At 43.9% G+C, this 21,080-nt stretch overlaps 2 protein-coding genes across 2 annotated transcripts in view; both read left to right on the forward strand.

Annotated features, from left to right (window-relative positions):
• LOC115154706 (sodium/potassium/calcium exchanger 3) overlaps positions 1-4,175 on the forward strand; it is a 29,380-nt gene extending 25,205 nt beyond the window's left edge. Inside the window, exons 12-18 of the mRNA XM_029701191.1 lie at positions 17-183; positions 258-492; positions 670-836; positions 1,378-1,492; positions 1,594-1,706; positions 2,030-2,095; positions 2,583-4,175. Coding sequence (XP_029557051.1) covers positions 17-183; positions 258-492; positions 670-836; positions 1,378-1,492; positions 1,594-1,706; positions 2,030-2,095; positions 2,583-2,693 — 974 coding nt within the window. The 3' untranslated portion in view covers positions 2,694-4,175. The remainder of the gene's footprint in view (positions 1-16; positions 184-257; positions 493-669; positions 837-1,377; positions 1,493-1,593; positions 1,707-2,029; positions 2,096-2,582) is intronic.
• A 7,839-nt stretch (positions 4,176-12,014) lies between these two features.
• LOC115154707 (muscarinic acetylcholine receptor M1-like) lies at positions 12,015-19,263 on the forward strand. Its single transcript, XM_029701192.1, has 2 exons — positions 12,015-12,467; positions 16,659-19,263. The coding sequence occupies exon 2, from the start codon at positions 16,767-16,769 to the stop codon at positions 18,276-18,278; it is 1,512 nt and encodes a 503-aa protein (XP_029557052.1). The 5' UTR covers positions 12,015-12,467; positions 16,659-16,766; the 3' UTR covers positions 18,279-19,263.
• The last annotated feature ends 1,817 nt before the right edge of the window (positions 19,264-21,080 follow it).

Here is a 21,080-nt window from a genome sequence, read left to right on the forward strand (position 1 = left end):
CTCGCTCACCCTGCAGGCCAACCCCAGGGTCAGGAGTCTCCTCCGGTGATGATGGTGGACGAGCTCCTCATCCTCAACCCCCACCAGTTGTCCTTCTCCGAGGCTGGCCTGCGCATCATGATTACCCCCCACTTCTCCCCTCGCACCAGGCTCAGAATGGCGGGCCGCATGCTCATCAGTGAGGTAGTCGACTCAGGCTGGAGGAACATCAGCAACGTTAGCCACTATGAGGAACTCATTTCTTTTCTCCCACACAGAGACAGAGGTTGATCAGGTGTCCCAAGAGCCAGCTGGATGGAGAGACCAGCGCAGGGGCAGGGGGCACCCCTCTGAAGGGTGCTGGAGGTCTGGAGAATGGGGGCAGTGTGGAGAGACAGACCCCCGAGGGGGCAGGGCTAGGGGACGCAGGGGAGAAGCCAGGGGCGGAGGGTTGTCAGGCTGAGGAAGAGGAGGAGGATGATGATGGGCCGTTTAGGCCTCTGCACTGGCCAGGTGAGGATGTTTTTTGTTGTTGCTATGTGCCTGACTGAGGTCGGGATTAAAAAAAAAAACACACTGTACAAACATCGCACTGCAGTTGACCTTTAAAGGCAATTTTCGCTGAAATTGCATTCGAGGGAAACACTGCATGTCAACTCTGGTATATTCTTGTTATTGTGTGTGTGGCAGATGGTTGCTGTGCGCGGGTCAAGTGGCTGATCTCGTGGCCCCTGGGCCTGCTGCTGTACTGCACTGTGCCTAACTGTGTGTTCCCCCGCTGGCACCGCTGGTTCATGGTCACCTTCTTGGCCTCCACCCTGTGGATAGCCATCTTCTCCTACCTCATGGTGTGGATGGTAAGGACTAACAGCAGAGCCGTGAAGCCATATCGGAAGTGCAAAGCCAGGCTTTCTACGACGTTGTAATGTCTGTTGCCTTCCAGGGGTGATAGGATGGCATTTAAAGATGCACTATGCATCTTAATAGTTCGCCTAATTTCCGTTTATGTGACAAAATAAGCAAGTATAGTGTAGAGAATCATTGTACCATCTAAACCGCTGTGAAATGTATTTTCCATAACCAAAAATATTGTATTTTCAGATGTTTGAAGCTGGTGTACAAAACCGAAAGTAAAAGACACAAAAATGAATCTTAAGAACGGGAAGCCTAGAAATAGCGCACATAGAACAGATCTACCGCTTCTTAGACTTGCGTTCAATGTAACTGGCAGATCTATAACCCACATTTCTATGTGCATTTGGTCGGGTCGCCCAAAAAAGTGACATGTTGCAGCTTTAAGAAGGTGAGTGTGTGTGTGTGTGTGTGTGTGTGCGTGTGCGTGTGCGTGTGTGTGTGTGTGGTGTCTCTGTCTCTGAACTAGCTGTGTGTCCCCACCAGGTCACCATCGTCAGCTACACACTAGACATCCCAGACTACATCATGGGTATCACCTTCCTGGCAGCGGGCACCAGCGTGCCAGACTGCATGGCCAGCCTCATTGTAGCTCGGCAAGGTACCCGTCACCCTCTCTCCTCAGACTGCTGACTCCTGACCAGCCGTCCTGGTGGTGTAGTGTAGACTGTTTTAGTATGACTTTACTCCCTCTCTCCTCAGGCATGGGGGACATGGCGGTGTCTAACTCCATTGGCAGTAATATCTTTGACATCCTGTTGGGGCTGGGTTTCCCCTGGGCTCTGCGCACTCTGGTGGTGGACAACGGATCGTCGGTGGGCACTTATTTATTACAACCATCAGCATATTATTAAGGCGACAGGTAGCCTAGCAGGTTAGAGCGTTGGGCCAGTAACTTCTGTCGATTTGTCCTTGAGCAAGGCACTTAACCCTAAATTGCTCTCAGGGTCGCCGTTGATAATGGCAGACCCTGGCCGTGACCCCGCTCTCCGAGGGTGTCTCAAGGAGAGTTGGGATATGCAAAAAAAACAACAACAAAAACCATTTCCAATTCACACATGCCTGTTAATACATAATAGCCACGTGAAATAAAATATCAGCCCAGCATCTGACCCCCTCGCCCTCTTCTTCCTCACAGGTCTACATTAACAACAAGGGCCTGGTGTATTCTGTTGTCCTGCTGCTGGCCTCCGTCTTCCTCACAGTAAGTGTGTGTGTGCGTGCATGCGTGTGTCGTGGCACAATGGAGTTCACCATGAGTGACTGTTGTGCTACACATCTGGTTCCGAGCATCATTCAAGCACATAACAGGCCTTGCTGTATACATATTACAATTTTATTGCCGTTTCACTTTTTACAAGTCTTTTGTTACGGACCACAAACACACAGGGCGATTATAGTTTTATTGGTATTGAACTTTTTACAATACATTTGTTATGGACCATAAGCAGGGTGGCAGAAGGCAGGGCAAGTATAGTACAGTCTTTCTGGAGAAGGGTGTGGGTCCATCTACGGTTTCGGTTCGAGACACGTTTAATTGTGCGGTTCCACCAACCATCCAGTCATAGCAAAGCTATTCCTTTTTACCTCTTGCACCCCCTCGTTCCCTTTCCACTGAACCCCTCTCCATCTGCCCATCCCGTTCTCTCTCCGCCTCTATTTCTGCCCCTTCTCACCTCCTCTCCCTCCAGGTGATGAGTGTCCATCTGAACCACTGGAAGCTGGACCGCCGGCTGGGCCTGGGCCTGATATTCCTCTATGCCATCTTCCTGCTCTGCTCCATCTTCTTTGGGCAGATGTGATGCTGACACTGGGGGTCAAAGGTCAACCCTGACTCGCTTTCCTTTAAGCTGCCGCGTCCAGGAGTCCTCTGTCTCCCAGAGATCCTCTCTCCTAAAACCAAACAACAGTCTCAGCTACATTGTGCTAAAAGTTAACGTGATGTAGCACAGACAGAATATGCTCGGATGACGTTGCACACACACACACACACACACACACACACACACACACACACACACACACACACACACACACACACACACACACACACACACACACACACACACACACACACACACACACACACACACACACATAATACCCAAACACTCACTGTAGTCCTTTTCAGTGGTACAACCCTTTTTAAGTGTAGTGTTTTAATACACAGCAACACATAATGTCCAGCTGTCACCATGGAGAAATAATACAATAGACTAGTACTCTTGTTTCTTAACCTTAAGTTTGGAACACCCGTGTTTGTTTTGAATGTACGCCCTAGCTGATGTTACCTTGTTGTGTGGGGATTCAGTATGTACATTTTGTGCTGGGGTACAGTGGAGCATAGACCAGTCAGTAAGGTACTAGGAACGTAGCAATAGGACAAATGGACAGCATAGACTTATAATGGGGAAAATGTTAATAAGAGATGCAGATTATTGTGACTATAACTGACCGAGTTCCTCCCGAAGAGGATTTATGAATGATTTTTTGTTGTTGTTGCCTCACTGCTTTTAAACAAGTATTGTTACAAACTAAGTAAATAATAGGCTAACGTGAAATCTATGATTTGTAGCGTTTTTTTAGAAGTGTTATTACTATTGACGACATGTTTCTATGAGTGCCATAACCTTTGATTAAATGCGTACGGGTCTGTTGTAATAGTTCACTATGTTAAAGTATGATCAATATTTGTAAAAAATATTTCTGTACATTTTTGTTTTTCAGTATTACTGTATAACAATTATTAAGTCAACATGACCATACTTTTTACTGTTTCTAAATGTTTACTAAATATTTTACATAGTTTTACAAAAAATGAATGCCAGACAGAGACTAGATTTGTGATGTTTTTGATATTTGTAAGAACTAGATAACATTCTTCCTATGATATTTGTGAGAATACCTTATATTGTAACTGAAAGACTATGTATATTTTTTGTCACTTAGTAAAGTGATGCTAAAGAAGACTGATGCGTCAGATCAGCACACTCCACCTAGATTTGATGAAAGGAGAATAAGGTTATATTGAATGTCACTTTCTATTCCACTATTAGGTTATTTAGCCCAGATTAGATCCCTTTTCAGCACCTGACCCCCTTGATTTAGTATCGTTATTTATTATTTCTGAGATTTTGCATATTTCCTTTGTCAAGTGCTTGTGATTACAATAAGCAATGGTTTGCTCCTCAAAATAGTATATTCTCAAAACTTGTTATTTATTTTGAAAATGGTTTCTTTCATTACCACAATGGTAACTTCTATTAAATATAATTTAGATTTCAGATCAAATGACTCAAACTTTTTGCCAAATGAAAGGACTGTAGAAAGTACTCTGTGTGTCATAGAACTATTAGTTCTGCTGTTTGCTCTCAGCCACTCATAAGCATTTTTAGCATTTTAAAACAGGCTCACACAGAACCAGTCAAGTTTTGACACACCTACTCATCTTTATTTTTGCTATTGTCTACATTGTAGAATAGCAGTGAAGACATCGAAACTATGAAATAACACATATGGAATCGTGTAGTAACCAAAAAAGTGGTTCAGTTGGTAGTACATGGTGTTTGCAACGCCAGCATGGTGTGTGCAACACCAGGGTTGTGGGTTTGATTCCCACGGGGGGCCAGTACAATTTTTTTTTTAAATAATGCATGAAATGAATATGAAATGTATGTATTCACTACTGTAAGTCGCTCTGGATAAGAGTGTCTGCTAAATGACTAAAATGTAAAATATTTATAATTGAGATTCTTCAAAGTCGCCACCCTTTGCCTTGATGACAGCTTTGCGCACTCTAGTTTTGATGTCTTCACTATAATTATACAATGTAGAAAATAGTCAAACTAAAGAAAAACCCTTGAATGAGTAGGTGTGTCCAAACTTTTGACTGGTACTGTATATTTAAGAGGAGTGGGCAGACTGTTGAGTGTTGTACACACTGGTTGCTGGAGCTGCTAAGTATCCCAGGTGTAGTTACCTGTTGTATTTTCAGTGTAGACCTTTAAGTACCTACTTAGAGAGGAAGACCACCAAGGAGTCCCCACTACCAACCAACCACTCATAAATCCTGACTCTGTTAACAGAGCAGGTCAGAGCACCAAATAGAAACCTGATTTAGTTCTGTCATGAAGCAGCTGTGTTTGAAGTGTGTTCTTCCTCAATGTTTTGTTCTGTTAGGTTGGAGCCACCAGATATTCTAGCACTGAGATTAGTTTCTTTACAGATGACCTCTGATCATTGAGAACTTTTGTATGTTGTTGAATGCAATAAATACAATTTGTGCAATAACAATCCATGTCGCTCTCCTTAAGTCCTTAAAGTAAGTACAGCTGTAAGGTTCTGAGAAATGATGGGTGGATGAGGACAGGGGAAACAGTCCCAGTGTTTTTTTTCCTCATCAAAGGGATTGTAGTCTCACAGTGGAAATGTAAAAACACTTGAAAGGGAAATGAGAGCCAAGTCTGTCTACGAGGCAACAAAAAATGGCTCTAGGAGAAGCTACACAGACACTCACTGATCTTGTCCAGAATTGCATAGTTGAACCACCGATCGGTTATACCTCTCTCATTCTCTCTCTGTCTGCCCCATGGGTCTCTGTCTCCTTTGCTGACTCCAGACCTGTCGTTTACTCATTAACCCGTGAAGAGCTGCAGGACGCTTTTAAGGCCGCTCCACGCTCCACTCCGTTGATCTACATGCGTGCGTGTACATCGGTGGAGTCGTTTTTTTGGGGGGCCAGTGGACTTTTCGTTGCGTTCCACCTAGAGAGGAAGTCCGCCTTCTGTAGTGTATATCCACTAGGGGGCTTGGGATCTGAGCCTCTCAAAGGAAGCACGTCCTTCTGATTAGAGTCCAGAGGGAGCCATGCAGACAACAACCCATCTCTGCTTACCATATCCTACACACTGCAATTTCCCGTCACAGTCCTAATGATGAGCACAGCGGGGACTAAAACCCCCATTTCTTTATCTTCATTCGGATCTACAGATGAGAGGCCATGGGTAGACAAAGGAAATTGAAAATAAGGAGTTAATGAAGTTATCCCTTGTATAACAATAGTTTAACAGCATGTCCAGTGTGATATGGCATCATCCAATATGTTACAGTGTTCCTGCCTGCTGCTGTCAGTTTTTTGTGGCCATTTCCTAAATGACTGTGTACATTACAAATACTCGACAGTCGACAGAGATGCATTTAATAGAATCATGCACGGAAAAACATTTTCAATAAGGGGGAATTCCGACCCGAGTTAAGCATGTGTAAATGGAACAGAATTCTCTATGCGCCTTTCTCTCTACGCATATTCTGATCTTCAACTGCTGAGGAATATTTTTGGCCGCTGATACCGGAACAATAACGGCCTAGTTATATACAGTATATATATATATTTTATTATTTTTAATTTCGATTTATCCCCCTCAGCTCCATAACTTCCCGCGGCTATGTAAGAGCTAGGTAAATGAGTAAGTCATTTGGATAAGGGGATTGTGTTTTATATATATATATTACCTTATAATCCCTGGAGACAAATGTGAAACCAGTCACATGGCAACAAATTGAAGCATATCAACATATCACCTTTTCCCCAGTGAAGTTTATGAAATGCTGGCCTTGCAGATATGAAATGTGCAGACCAAAGCCATAGGGGGCTTTACTTGGCTCATTGCGCTCTAGCAAATCCTTGTGGTGGCCGGGCACCTGCAGGCTGACTTCGGTCGTGAGTTGAACAGTGTTTCCTCCAACACGTTGATGCAGCTGGCTTCCGGGTTAAGCAGGCGGGTGTTAAGGTTTGGTGGGTCATGTTTCGAAGGATGCATGGCTTGACCTTCGACCCCTCCCGAGCCCACTGGGGAGTAGCAGTGATGAGACAAGATCGAAATTGGATATCATGTTAAAGGGGGTAAAATACCCCAAAAAGGGGGGACAGTTACCATCTAGTACCCTATTAACATACATTAATAACTGTCACTTTAGTGTATCATATTTGACTAACATTTTGCAAAATGTGCAATAATTTTGAACATGTAACCTATTTGAACCATTAAGGAACGCAGACTATTTGCAGCAGTTTAAACCCGGACCCGATCGCATAAAGCATCTTAAGTCTTTCCCTTAAGGAATCATTTTCCCATACCTAAAGGAATTGTTTTAAGGGCATTGTCACTTTTTCTCAACTTGTTTATATTACTTTCTATTACGTCAAGCTAGTTTACAGTGTAGCTATAGCTAACTAGCCAGCTATGGATAGTGCACCTTCCATTGTTTAGTTAAGTAGCTATAGCTAACTAGCCAGCTATGGATAGTGCACCTTCCATTGTTTAGTTAAGTAGCTATAGCTAACGAGCCAGCTATGGATAGTGCACCTTCCATTGTTTAGTTAAGTAGCTATAGCTAACGAGCCAGCTATGGATAGTGCACCTTCCATTGTTTAGTTAAGTAGCTATAGCTAACGAGCCAGCTATGGATAGTGCACCTTCCATTGTTTAGTTAAGTAGCTATAGCTAACTAGCCAGCTATGGATAGTGCACCTTCCATTGTTTAGTTAAGTAGCTATAGCTAACTAGCCAGCTATGGATAGTGCACCTTCCATTGTTTAGTTAAGTTGCTACAGTTGAAGCCGGAAGTTTACATACACTTAGGTTGGAGTCATTAAAACTCGTTTTTCAACCACTCCACAAATGTCTTGTTAACAAACTATAGTTTTCTACTTTGTGCATGACACAAGTCATTTTCCACCAATTGTTTACAGACAGATTATTTCACTTATCACTGTATCACAATTCCAGTGGGTCAGAAGTTTACATACACTAAGTTGACAGTGCCTTTAAACAGCTTGGAAAATTCCAGAAAATGATGTCATGGCTTTAGAAGCTTCTGATAGGCTAATTGACATAATTTGAGTCAATTGTAGGTGTACCTGTGGATGTATATCAAGGCCTACCTTCAAACTCAGTGCCTCTTTGCTTGACATCATGGGGAAATCAAACAAGACCTCAGAAAAAAAATTGTAGACCTCCATGTCACGACTTCCGCCGAAGTCGGTTCCTCTCCTTGTTCGGGCGGCGCTCGGCGTCGCCGGTTTTCTAGCCATCATCGATCCACTTTTCATTTTCCATTTGTTTTCTCTTGTCTTCTCACACACCTGGTCTAAATTTCTCTCATTACATGTTGTGTATTTAACCCTCTGTTCCCCCCATGTCTTTGTGCGGAATTGTTTATTGTAAGTGCATGTGCACGTTTTCTCAGGTGCGCGACGGGTTTTGTACCCATTTGTTTGTGGTTCTGGTTACCGGTGGTTTTATGAATAAAACTGCTCCGTTGATTACCCAGTTTTGCTCTCCTGCGCCTCACTTCCCTGCCGCCAGTTACGCACTCCCTTACACTCCACAAGTTTGGTTCATCCTTGGGATCAATTTCCAAATGCCTGAAGGTTCCACGTTCATCTGTACAAACAATAGTACGCAACTATAAACACCATTGGACCACACAGCCGTCACACCGCTCAGGAAGGAGACGCGTTCTGTCTCCTAGAGATGAACGTACTTTGGTGCGAAAGTGCAAATCAATCCCAGAACAACAGCAAAGGACCTTGTGACGATGCTGGAGGAAACAGGTACAAAAGTATCTATATCCATAGTAAAACGAGTCATCTTTCGACATAACCTGAAAGGCCGCTCAGCAAGGAAGAAGCCACTTCTCCAAAAACCGCCATAAAAAGCCAGACTACGGTTTACAGCTGCACATGGGGACAAAGATCGTACTTTTTGGAGAAATGTCCTCTGGTCTGATGAAACAAAAATACAACTGTTTGGCCATAATGACCATCATTATGTTTGGAGGAAGGCTTGCAAGCCGAAGGACACCATCCCAAACGTGAAGCACAGGGGTGGCAAAATCATGTTGTGGGGGTGCTTTGCTGCAGGAGGGCCTGGTGCACTTCACAAAATAGATGGCATTATGAGGAATGAAAATTATGTGGATCTATTGAAGCAACATCTCAAGACATCAGTCAGGAAGTTAAAGCTTGGTCGCAAATGGGGCTTCCAAATGGACAATGATCGCAAGCATACTTCCAAAGTTGTGGCAAAATGGCTTAAGGACAACAAAGTCAAGGTATTGGAGTGGCCATCACAAAGCCCTGACTTCAAACCTATAGAAAATTTGTGGGCAGAACTAAAAAAGCGTGTGCGAGCAAGGAGGCCTACAAACCTGACTCAGTCTGTTACACCAGCTCTGTCAGGAGGAATGGGCCAAAATTCACCCAACTTATTGTGGGAAGCTTGTGGAAGGCTACCCAAAACGTTTGACCCAAGTTAAACAATTTAAAGGCAATGCTACACTCAATTAGTATTTGGTATGTAAACTTCTGACCCACTGGGAATGTGATGAAAGAAATAAAAGCTGAAATAAATTATTCTCTCAACTATTATTCTGACATTTCACATTCTTAAAATAAAGTGGTGATCCTAACTGACCTAAGACAGGGAATTGTTACTAGGATTAAATGTCAGGAATTGTGAAAAACTGAGTTTAAATGTATTTACAAAAAATGTGGCAAAGGAATTATCTTTTTGTCCTACATACAGTATTTCCAAGCATAGTGGTGGCTGCATCATGTTATGGGTATGCTTGTAATCGTTAAGGACTGGGGAGTTTTTAAGGATAAAAAATAAACGCAATGGAACTAAGCACAGGCAAAATCCTAGAGAAAAACCTGATTCTATTCACCAGACACCGGGAGAGGAATTCACCTTTCAGCAGGACAATAACCTAAAACACAAGGCCAAATCTACGCTGGAGTTGCTTACCAAGAAGACAGTGAACTTTCCTCAGTGGTCGAGTTACAGTTTTTACTTAATAAATCTACTTGAAAGTCTATGGCACGACCTGAAAATAGATGTCTAGCAATGATCATCAACCAATTTGACAGAGCTTGAAGAATTTTGAAAAGAATAAAGGACAAATGTTGCACAATCCAGGTGTGGAAAGCACTTAGAGACTTACCCAGAAAGACTCACAGATTTAATCGCTGCCAAAGGTGATTCTACAAAGCATTTACTCAGGGGTGTGAATACTTATGTAAATGTTTCTATTTCTGTATTTAATTTTCAATACATTTGCAAACATTTCTAAAAACATGTTTTCACTTTGTCATTATAGGGTATTGTCTGTAGATGGGTGATCTATCTTGAATTCAGGCTGTAGCAAACAAAATGTAGAAAAAATCAAGGGGATGAATACCTTCTAAAGGTACTGTACTTTCCTAACCCTAAATAATATACAAGATCAAAGTATTTTTAATTCCACCAGTTGGTGCTGAAAAGGAGACGAATATATGTGTATTTACATGGCTTCTTTCACTGGTCCCTAATATTAAGAACATTATTTTTATATATTTTAGTCTGTGGAGAAATTACTAATTAAAGGTACACCAAATTATGGCTTTAGATAAATGTACTGAAAACACTATTGAATGAAAACTCCACGAGAAATTATGTTGGCCAGCAAATGGGAGGGTTTTCAGTGGTTGAATTCAATTTATTCAGAGCATGCAAGGGAACCACGTCTGCAAAGCCCGTAATGCACTAGCATAAGGTACACTACATGACCAAAAGTATGTTGACACCTGCTCATGGGCATTAATGTGGAGTTGGTCCTGCCTTTGCTGCTATAACAGCCTCCACTCTTCTGGGAAGGCTTTCCTCTAGATACTGGAAAATTGCTGCAGGGACTTGCTTCCATTCAGCCTAGCCCAAACCATGAAAAACAGCCCCAGACCATTATTCCTCCTCCACCAAACTTTACAGTTGGCACTATGCATTGGGGCATCTGCCAAACCCAGATTTGTCCATCGGACTGCCAGATGGTGAAGGGTGATTCATCACTCTAGACAACGCATTTCAACTGCTCCAGAGTCCAATGGCAGCGAGATTTACACCACCCCAGCCGACGATTGGCATGGTGATCTTAGGATTTTGTGCGGCTGCTCGGCCATGGAAACTAATTTCATGAAGCTTCCAACGAACAGTTATTGTGCTGATGTTGCTTCCAGAGGCAGTTTGAAACTCGGTAGTGAGTGTTGCAATCAAGGACAGAAGCTGTCCCATTCTGTGAACTTGTGTGGCCTACCACTTCGCAGCTGAGCCGTTGTTGCTCCTAGACGTTTCCACTTCACAATAGCATGTTGTTCCTAGATGTTTCCACTTCACAATAACAGCAGTTACAGTTGACCGGGGCAGCTCTAGCAGGGCAGACATTTGACGAACTGACTTGTTGGAAAGGTGGCATTCTGTGACAGTGCCACATTGAAAGTCACTGGGCTCTTCAGTAAGGCCATTCTACCGCCAGTGTTTGTCTATGGAGAGTGCATCGCTGTGTGCTCAATTTTATACACCTGTCAGCAATGAGCGTGGCTGAAATAGCCGAATCCACTAATTTGAAGGGGTGTCCACATACTTTTGTATATATTGTGTTAGCCTGAATAGGAAAAGCATAGATTTCCTAAGTCTGAAGAGAAAAGTGAGAATATATTGTGTAAATCTATTGTAGGACAGGCCTACTGTACAACAATACAACTCACTGTTCAATGTTATCAAAGTACAAGACTAAACAATCCCATGCATGCACGAAACAGTAGCTGAAAGTGTTGTAAAAGTCATTCCATCTCTGTCATAAGGGCCAGTCCCTGCTGTGGCTCAGTTATATAACAGTCAATCCGTGCCCACTGTGCCAGCACTCACAGCTCTCAACAAAATACGGTATAACAACTGTAAGAATATGGTGTTGCAAACCACACTGCAAAAGACAAGGAGAAATAGGTGGTTTGGAATTAAATTCTGAATGACTGATACTCAGGCAGGTGGACAGGCAGAGAGTGTGTGTGCTTGTGTGTGAGGGAGAACATAACTATGTAGACCTACAGTTTAACCCAAATATACTAAATATTCTAAATATAATGCTCTGTTTGTTCTCATGTTGTGTGTCGGTGTGCGAACCCAATCAAGATGTCCTGGGTGATTACCTTGCCCTTCAGCTTTATTAACGCCTTATTGCCATCTGTAAACATTGGGAAATGTTTATCTAAATGTGTTCAATTACTGGAGTATAGGACAGGAAATAAGTTGAAGGAAATGATTGGGGAGGTGGTAGCCGAATGTCAGCTGCTTGAGTTTGTACAGTAGTCTGCCTGACACATTATTTACACCAGTTATGGCAGGAGCCCTGGTTTCATTTGTTTCTGTCCTCCTATTGCGTTTTTCTCTTCGAAGAACAAACCATGTCGCACCTTATGACCAAGCTATATGAGGAGAAATAATTCATGTGCATAATAAATTAAACTACACGCACGAACAGCGTACACTATAATAAGTTTGAACAAAAGAGACACAAGCGGCGAAGTTTCTCTCATTGGATGGCCAATGATGAGTAACTATTTTTATTACCGTTAACTTTACGACTTCAGCTACATGGATGGACCATCGCATGAACTTTTCATTGCCACAAGAATGTACCGTTAAGGATGGGGAAAGCTGTTGTTTTATTGTGGGCATATGGACAGCATCCAAGACAAGTTGGTAAGTGTTGAAGCATGTATTATAAACAGTTGTTTCAAGCAGTGTCGTAAATGTTATTCATTATTGTGGCAGCAATCGTGACCATAAATAGTTTCTTTACAAGGTGTGTTGCATGGGTTAGATTAATGTATGCAATTGAGCATCAGCCCACGATGTATTTGACGTCAGGCGACATCTTTTGGACTTCTTTTTTTTTTGTCTTTTTTTTGCGGACCGGCCTTGATTTCAACTTCCACAGGCGTTGATTTTTGGTGCGGACCAGACCAAATCTGAACCAATCATAGACATCTATGTTTCACAAGTTTGGATATCACAGTACAGCACAATAGAGGACAGTAGAGTACAGTACAATACAGTACACAGTGCAGTAAAGAAAAGTAGAGTAGTGTACTGTACTCTACTTTACTCTACTGACTACTCTACTGAATTAAACTCTACTGTACTCTACTGAATTAAACTCTACTGTGCGGTAGTGTACTCTACTGCACTGTACTCTACTGAATTAAATTCTACTGTGCTGCAGTGTAGTCTACTGCACTGTACTCTACTGAATTAAACTCTACTGTACTGAAGTGTATTCTACTGAATTAAACTACTGTGCCGTAGTGTACTCTACTGACTGTACTCCACTGAATTAAACTCTACTGTACTGTCATGTACTGTATTCTACTGAATAAAACTCTACTGTACCACACCTTACCGTATTGTACTGTACTCTACATATTTTGTTGTAATCTAAAATCAAAATGGTATTGGTCGCGTACATATATTTTACAGATGTTATCGCAGGTGCAGTGAAATGCTTGTTTCTAGCTCCAACAGTGCAGTAATACCTAACAATACAAAACAATACACACAAATCCCCAAAATAAAAAGGAATTAAGAGCAAATAATGTAAGAAATTACAAATAAAAACAAATTCTGCAGTCTACTAGGAACAGGGCGACCATGTCTGTTGGCGCCATCTTGTAATCTTCAGTTGGCTCCTCTTTCCTATTAAGAGGCGTGACAAATTATTATTGTGATATAATGCTTTCTTAATTGAGAAGGTAAAGCAGTTGAAATTTCGCCAACAAATCAAAATATATTTTAGATTTTAGATTCTTCAAAGTAGTCACCCTTTGCCTTGACAGCTTTGCACACACTTTCCATTCTCTCAACCATCTTCATGAGGTAGTCACCTGGAATGCATTTAAATTAAAACAGGTGTGCCTTGTTAAAAGTTAATGTGCACAATTTCTTTCCTTCTTAATACGTTTGAGCCAATCAGTTGTATTGTGACAAGGTAGGGATGGTATACAGAAGATGATCTTTTACCAAATAGGGCTAAGTCCATATTATTGCAAGAACAGCTCAAATAAGCAAAGAGAAATGACAGTCCATCATTACTTTAAGACATGAAGGTCAGTCAATACGGAAAATTTCAAAAACGTTTAAAGTTTTTCAAATGCAGTCGCAAAAACCAAAAAACATCAAAAATGAAACTGGCTCTCATGAGAACCGCCACAGGAAAGGAAGACCCAGAGTTACCTCTGCTGCAGAGGATAAGTTCATTAGAGTTACCAGCCTCAGAAATTGCAGCCCAAATAAATGCTTCACAGAGTTCAAGTAACAGACACCTCAACGGTACAGAGGAGACTACGTGAATCAGGCTTTCATGGTCGCATTGCTGCAAAGAAGGACACCAATTAGAAGAGACTTGCTGTGGGCAAGAACCTCGAGCAATGGACATTAGACCAGTGGAAATCTGTCCTTTGGTCTGATGAGTCCAAATGTGCAATTTTTGGGTCCAACCGGCATGTCTTTGTGAGACGCAGTGTAGGTGAACGGATGATCTCTGCATGTGGTTCCCACCATGATGCATGGAGGAGGAGGTGGGATGTGGGGGTGCTTTGCTGGGGACATCGACTGGGATTTATTTAGAATTCAAGGCACACTTAACCAGCATGGCTACCACAGCATTCTGGTTTGCGCTTAGTGGGACTATCATTTGTTTATCAACAGGACAATGACCCAACAGACCTCCAGGCTTTGTAAGGGCTGTTTGACCAAGAATGAGAGTGATGCAGTGCTGCATCAGATAACCTGGCCTCCACAATCACCCGACCTAAACCGAATCGAGATGGTTTGGGATGAGTTGGAGCACAGAGTGAAGGAAAAGCAGCCAACGAGTGCTCAGCATATGTGGGAACTCCTTCAAGACTGTTGGAAAAGCATTCCAGGTGAAGCCGGTTGAGAGAATGCCATGAGTGTACAAAGCTATCATCAAGGCAAAGGGTGGCTACTTTGAAGAATCTCAAATATAAAATATATTTTAATAGGTTTAACACTTTTTTGGTTACTACACGATTCTATGTGAGTACGACCCTGCCTTACACAGGAAGCGGCGCAGGTCCTAATCCAGGCACTTGTCATCTCCCGTCTGGATTACTGCAACTCGATGTTGGCTGGGCTCCCTGCCTGTGCCATTAAACCCCTACAACTCATCCAGAACGCCGCAGCCCATCTGGTGTTCAACCTTCCCAAGTTCTCTCACGTCACCCCGCTCCTCCGCACACTCCACTGGCTTCCAGTTGAAGCTCGCATCTGCTACAAGACCATGGTGCTTGCCTACGGAGCTGTGAGGGGAACGGCACCTCCATACCTTCAGGCTCTGATCAGTCCCTACACCCAAACAAGGGCACTGCGTTCATCCACCTCTGGCCTGCTGGCCCCCCTACCTCTGCGGAAGCACAGTTCCCGCTCAGCCCAGTCAAAACTGTTCACTGCTCTGGCACCCCAATGGTGGAACAAGCTCCCTCACGACGCCAGGACAGCGGAGTCAATCACCACCTTCCGGAGACACCTGAAACCCCACCTCTTTAAGGAATACCTGGGATAGGATAAAGTAATCCTTCTGATTAAACAGCATGGTCATTACACACGTGCACCTTGTGCTGGGGACAATAAAAGGCCACTCTAAAATGTGCAGTTTTGTCACACAACACAATGGCCACAGATGTCTCAAGTTGAGGGGGCATGCAATTGGCATGCTGACTGCAGGAATGACCACCAGAGCTGGTACCAGAGAATTGAAGGTTCATTTCTCGACCATAAGCCACCTCGAACGTTGTTTTAGAGAATTTGGCAGTATGTCTAACCCGCCTCACAACCGCTGACCACATGTGGGCAAGCGGTTTGCTGATGTCAGCGTTGTGACCAGAGTGCCCCATGGTGGCGGTGGGGTTATGGTATGGGCAGGCATAAGCTACGGACAACAAACACAATTGTATTTTATCGATGGCCTATTTTGAATGCACAGAGATACCGTAACGGGATTCTGAGGCCCATTGTCGTGTCATTCATCCGCCGTCATCACCTCATGTTTCAGCATGATAATCCATGGCCCCATGTCACAAGGACCTGTACACAATTCCTGTAAGCTGAAAATGTCCCAGTTCTTCCATGATCTGCATACTCACCAGACATGTCACCCATTGATCATGTTTGGGACCCTCTGGATCGAAGTGTACGACAGAGCATTCCAGTTCCCACCAATATCCAGCAATTTCGCTCAGCCATTGAAGAGGAGTGGGACAACATTCCACAGGCCACAATCAACAGCCTGGTCAACTCTATGCGAAGGAGATGTGTCACACTGCATGAGGGAAATGGTGGTCACACTAGATACTGACTGGTTTTCTCTACCTTTTGTTTTTAAAGGAATCTATGACCAACATATGCATATCTGTATTCCCATATCTGTATTCCCAGTCATAGATTAGGGCCTAATTTATTTATTTAAATTGACTGATTTCCTAATATGAACTGTAACTTAGTAAAATCTTTGAAATTGTTGCATTTATATTTTTGCTCAGTATATCCTCTTGTTTGCATTCAGCAGTAAACTCATTAAGCACTAAAAGTTATGAAAAATGTATCATAGTTACAGCATGTCACCTAGTCTGTAAGTCAACAGAAAGGCAGGATATCAAACATGGTGGGTAAACTGAACAAGGTGGGTAAACTTAATGAGTTTCTCAGAACTGCCTTTACTGGAGATATGACAATGTCATTTACCGGCATGACGTTTTTCTAATTATATCAATGGACCAGTTAAACAAATTCTCAAAATTATTGACAAAATATGTGTATAAAGGTCATGGTTGTTAGCAACGTGCTCCATCTCATGACTGTTCTCTTGTTCTGCAGTTGGCCCTGAGATGGTAACTCCATGCCAGATGTCAACATCAGCTATTCCCTGTTGTGAAGAAGAATGACTTTTGCTCCACCGCTTCACTCTGCATCGCTCTGTGGACGATGAACCACTCCTGTGTCTCACAGACCAATGACGCCACCAATGTGACAGCAGATCCACTGGGGGGCCATGAGATATGGGAGGTGGTGGTGATCGTACTCATCACAGGGCCTCTCTCGCTGGTCACTATCATAGGTAACCTGCTGGTGGTGATCTCCTTCCGGGTCAACAGGCAGCTGCGCACCTTCAGCAATTACTTCCTGCTGAGCCTGGCGGTGGCGGACCTGATCCTGGGAGCAGTCTCTATGAACCTCTATGCTGTTTATATTATCATGGGACGCTGGACCCTGGGCAACCTGGCCTGCGACGTCTGGCTGACTGTGGATTATGTGGCCAGCAACGCCTCCGTCATGAACCTGCTGGTCATCAGCTTCGACCGCTTCTACTCCATCACCAGACCTCTCACCTACCGGGCCAAGCGCACCACACGCCGGGCAGCCGCAGCCATCAGCCTGGCCTGGGCCGTGTCCTTCATCCTGTGGGGGCCAGTCATCCTGTTCTGGCCCCATGTAGTGGGCAGGGACGCGGGTCAATGCTCTATCCCGTTCCTGACCGAGCCTGCTCTCATATTCGGCACGGCCATCGCTGCTTTCTACCTTCCTGTCACCATCATGGGAATCCTGTACTGGAAGATCTACTGGGAGATCGAGAAGCGAGCCCAGGGTCTGGAGGGGCTAATGGGGTCTGGGAGCAGTGGAGGGGCCTCCCAGGTGTCTGGGCGAAGGGATGTCTACTCCAGCAGCACCAAGAGCAGTGTGAGCAGCTCCAGAGAGGTGCCTGTGGGCAGGGAGCAGAGCAGTGAGGTGTCCCAGGGGTGCTTCCCTGTGAGAGAGGAGCCTAAACAGAGCAGTGGGAGGAGAATAGCAACACTGTCATTGTCTCCCACCAAGGGGGCCTACAGGGAGGGCTGCAGAGACAGCACCTGTAACATAGATGAGGAAGAGCCTACGGTCTCCCGCTCCTCCTCAGAGGAAGAACCAGAGCAGACGCAGCAGGGGGCGAGCGCTAAGACAAGCCCTAAAGCCATGATCCCACTCAGAGACGCCCAGAGCAGAGACACCGTAGGGGCCACCAAACCCCTGACATCCAGGGCAGAGGACAGTACAGCAGGTCCACAGGGCAGGCAGCCCCCCCTAAGGGGCTCCACATCAGACTCCAGACGCCACAAGCAGCCCAAAGCCAAGAGGAGGAGGAACAGGATTGTCAGGGAGAAGAAGGCAGCCAGGACCCTGTGTGCCATCCTGCTGGCTTTCATCCTGACCTGGACGCCGTACAACATCATGGTGCTGGTGTCCGTCTCCTACTGCGTGCCCGAGAAGCTGTGGCAGCTGGGCTACTGGCTCTGCTACATCAACAGCACCGTCAACCCAGTCTGCTACGCCCTCTGCAACGAGCACTTCAGAGTCACCTTTAAGACGCTGCTGCTCTGCAGGCCGGGACAGAGGAACTGGGGAATGGCTTATAACGCCAACCATGCCTCCTTCAGGACACACAAGACCAGCAGTACTGTCTGAATTTTTTCAAAGCTAGACACTACCCTCTAGCTTAAGAAGAGTCAGACCTGCCCTAGTAAAAGACAATCCATGCAGGGGGATGATTTTTGAAGAATTGCTTTTTGACTGTTAAGATAAAAACTAAAAAGAAACAGACATGCTAAGTATGATGGGCATTGACATCCATAACAATCAATAGCAGAAAACCTACGCAGGGCATTGCCTCAAAGTAGTCTCTCTTAAGAACATTACATTGCATACATCTATGATAATCATGCAGTCTGTTTTTGCCCATGACTGTCTTCAAACTTTCCTTCCTCACCCTCCCCTTTAGTTCCTCTCCATGGAGCAGTTGGTCTGCCCGTTTTGACTTCGGTCCAGAGCCATGAGGAAATGGCTTCTGTTTATGACATGTTTATTGAAACAGGGTTATGAATTGGTCCATATGCCTTAATGTTAAATCATCACCAGCAACTTGCAATGCAAAAGGTACAAATATAACAGACACAAAGATTCCATTACTGATACAATAGTGTTTCAGTGATCCTGAAATCACACTGCTGCAATAGAGAAAAGAGGACACGGCACCAAATACAGTCAGTGCCAAATATTTTATTTTCCTGAAAAAAAAAGACAAAACCTTCTACCGTAAAGGAACTATTCATTCACAACTTAAAGTCCCAAAACTGTTCTACATCAACTGAATCAATATCATTGCTGAATATGAAGGCAAAACAAAAACCGTAATGTTCCAACTGGAAACTGCCTCTAAACAAACACCCCAAAAATGTCATGAGAAATACTTGTTTAATGCTTTAGTATTTGTTAGTTGGCTATTGATATAACATGATAGTATAGCTAAATTATATTACACAACTTCCTTACACTTTGATCAATTCAAATCTGAGCATACCATTAGCACACATTATCATGCACTTGCTTGACTGTTTTGCCTTTTTACCATGTCTGTCAATGTATCCTGTGTTTTTTACTGTCACTAGTTAAGGTAAAGACATTTGAGCTAATTGTAAGTTGTGTAATTTGTGTGCCAGACCTGTGGAGAGCATTGTGCCCAGCTTTGGTGGAGAAGCGCATAGAGAAAATACAAGGGGAAAAAAAACAGGTGTTCCCTTTCTATGAGACAAAGAACTCAGACATGCAATTGATTCAGAAATGTGCCTTTAAGGTTCACCTTAGAATCCCTTTGTGCCCATCTTGCGAATTATATAAATGTAGACCTATATATGACAATGTCAATACATGTTTCCTCTAAGGAAAATGCTACAGTATAGCAAATGCAGGTGCAAACACCAGTCTGCAGTTTGTGTTAACACACCACTGTCTGACTAGATCCTGATGGCTCCCCATCATTCCAATAACATTATCCCCCTGACAGTCCCAGTAGCACCTGTATTGCTCATTACTGCCCTCCTGTGGCTATAACTGAAGGGGAGTGTAGATCATGACAGTCACGTGAGGCCACAGTGGAGCAGGTTAGAGCAGGGTGGGATGAGACTTCCGAGCCGGTATGTGAAGGGAAACAAAGTCCTGTGCTCGGTAGCTATTTCCCAATACATAACAAGGGGTCGAGATCAGGACTACTGCAGCTCTCTAGGACCAGTGTTGCCTACCAATGGAATATGTAACTATTGTTGGTAAAATGCTGGCTGTAGGTATACAGTCGTGGCCAAAAGTTTTCAGAATGACACAAATATAAATTTTCAAAGTCTGCTGCCTCAGTTTGTATGATGGCAATTTGCATATACTCCAGAATGTTATGAAGAGTGATCAGATGAATTGTAATTAATTGCAAAGTCCCTCTTTGCCATGCAAATGAACTGAATCCCCAAAAAACATTTCCATTGCATTTCAGCCCTGCCACAAAAGGACCAGCTGACATCATGTCAGTGATTCTCTCATTAAGACAGGTGTGAGTGTTGACGAGGACAAGGCTGGAGATCACTCTGTCATACTGATTGAGTTCGAATAACAGACTGGAAGCTTCAAAAGGAGGGTGGTGCTTGGAATCATTGTTCTTCCTCTGTCAACCATGGTTACCTGCAAGGAAACATGTGCCGTCATTATTACTTTGCACAAAAAGGGCTTCACAGGCAAGGATATTGCTGCCAGTAAGATTGCACCTAAATCAACGATTTATCGGACGATCAAGAACTTCAAGGAGAGCGGTTCAATTGTTGTGAAGAAGGCTTCAGGGTACCCAAGGAAGTCCAGCAAGCACCAGGACCGTCTCCTAAAGTTGATTCAGCTGCGGGATCGGGGCACCACCAGTACAGAGCTTGCTCAAGAATGGCAGTAGGCAGGTGTGAGTGCATCTGCACGCACAGTGAGGCGAAGACTTTTGGAGGATGACCTAGTGTCAAGAAGGGCAGCAAAGAAGCCACTTCTCTCCAGGAAAAACATCAGGGACAGACTGATATTCTGTAAAAGGTACAGGGTTAGGACTGGGGTAAAGTCATTTTCTCTGATGAATCCCCTTTCCGATTGTTTGGGGAATCCGGAAAATAAGCTTGTCCGGAGAAGACAAGGTGAGCGCTACCATCAGTCCTGTGTCATGCCAACAGTAAAGCATCCTGAGACCATTCATGTGTGGGGTTGCTTCTCAGCCAAGGGAGTGGGCTCACTCACAATTTTGCCTAAGAACACAGCCATGAATAAAGAATGGTACCAACACATCCTCCGAGAGCAACTTCTCCCAACCACCCAGGAACAGTTGGGTGATGAACAATGCCTTTTCCTGCATGATAGAGCACCTTGCCATAAGGCAAAAGTGATAACTAAGTGGCTCGGGGAACAAAACATAAA

The sequence above is a fragment of the Salmo trutta genome, chromosome 19 (assembly GCF_901001165.1).
Source record: "Salmo trutta chromosome 19, fSalTru1.1, whole genome shotgun sequence".
Classification (NCBI taxonomy): domain Eukaryota; kingdom Metazoa; phylum Chordata; class Actinopteri; order Salmoniformes; family Salmonidae; genus Salmo; species Salmo trutta.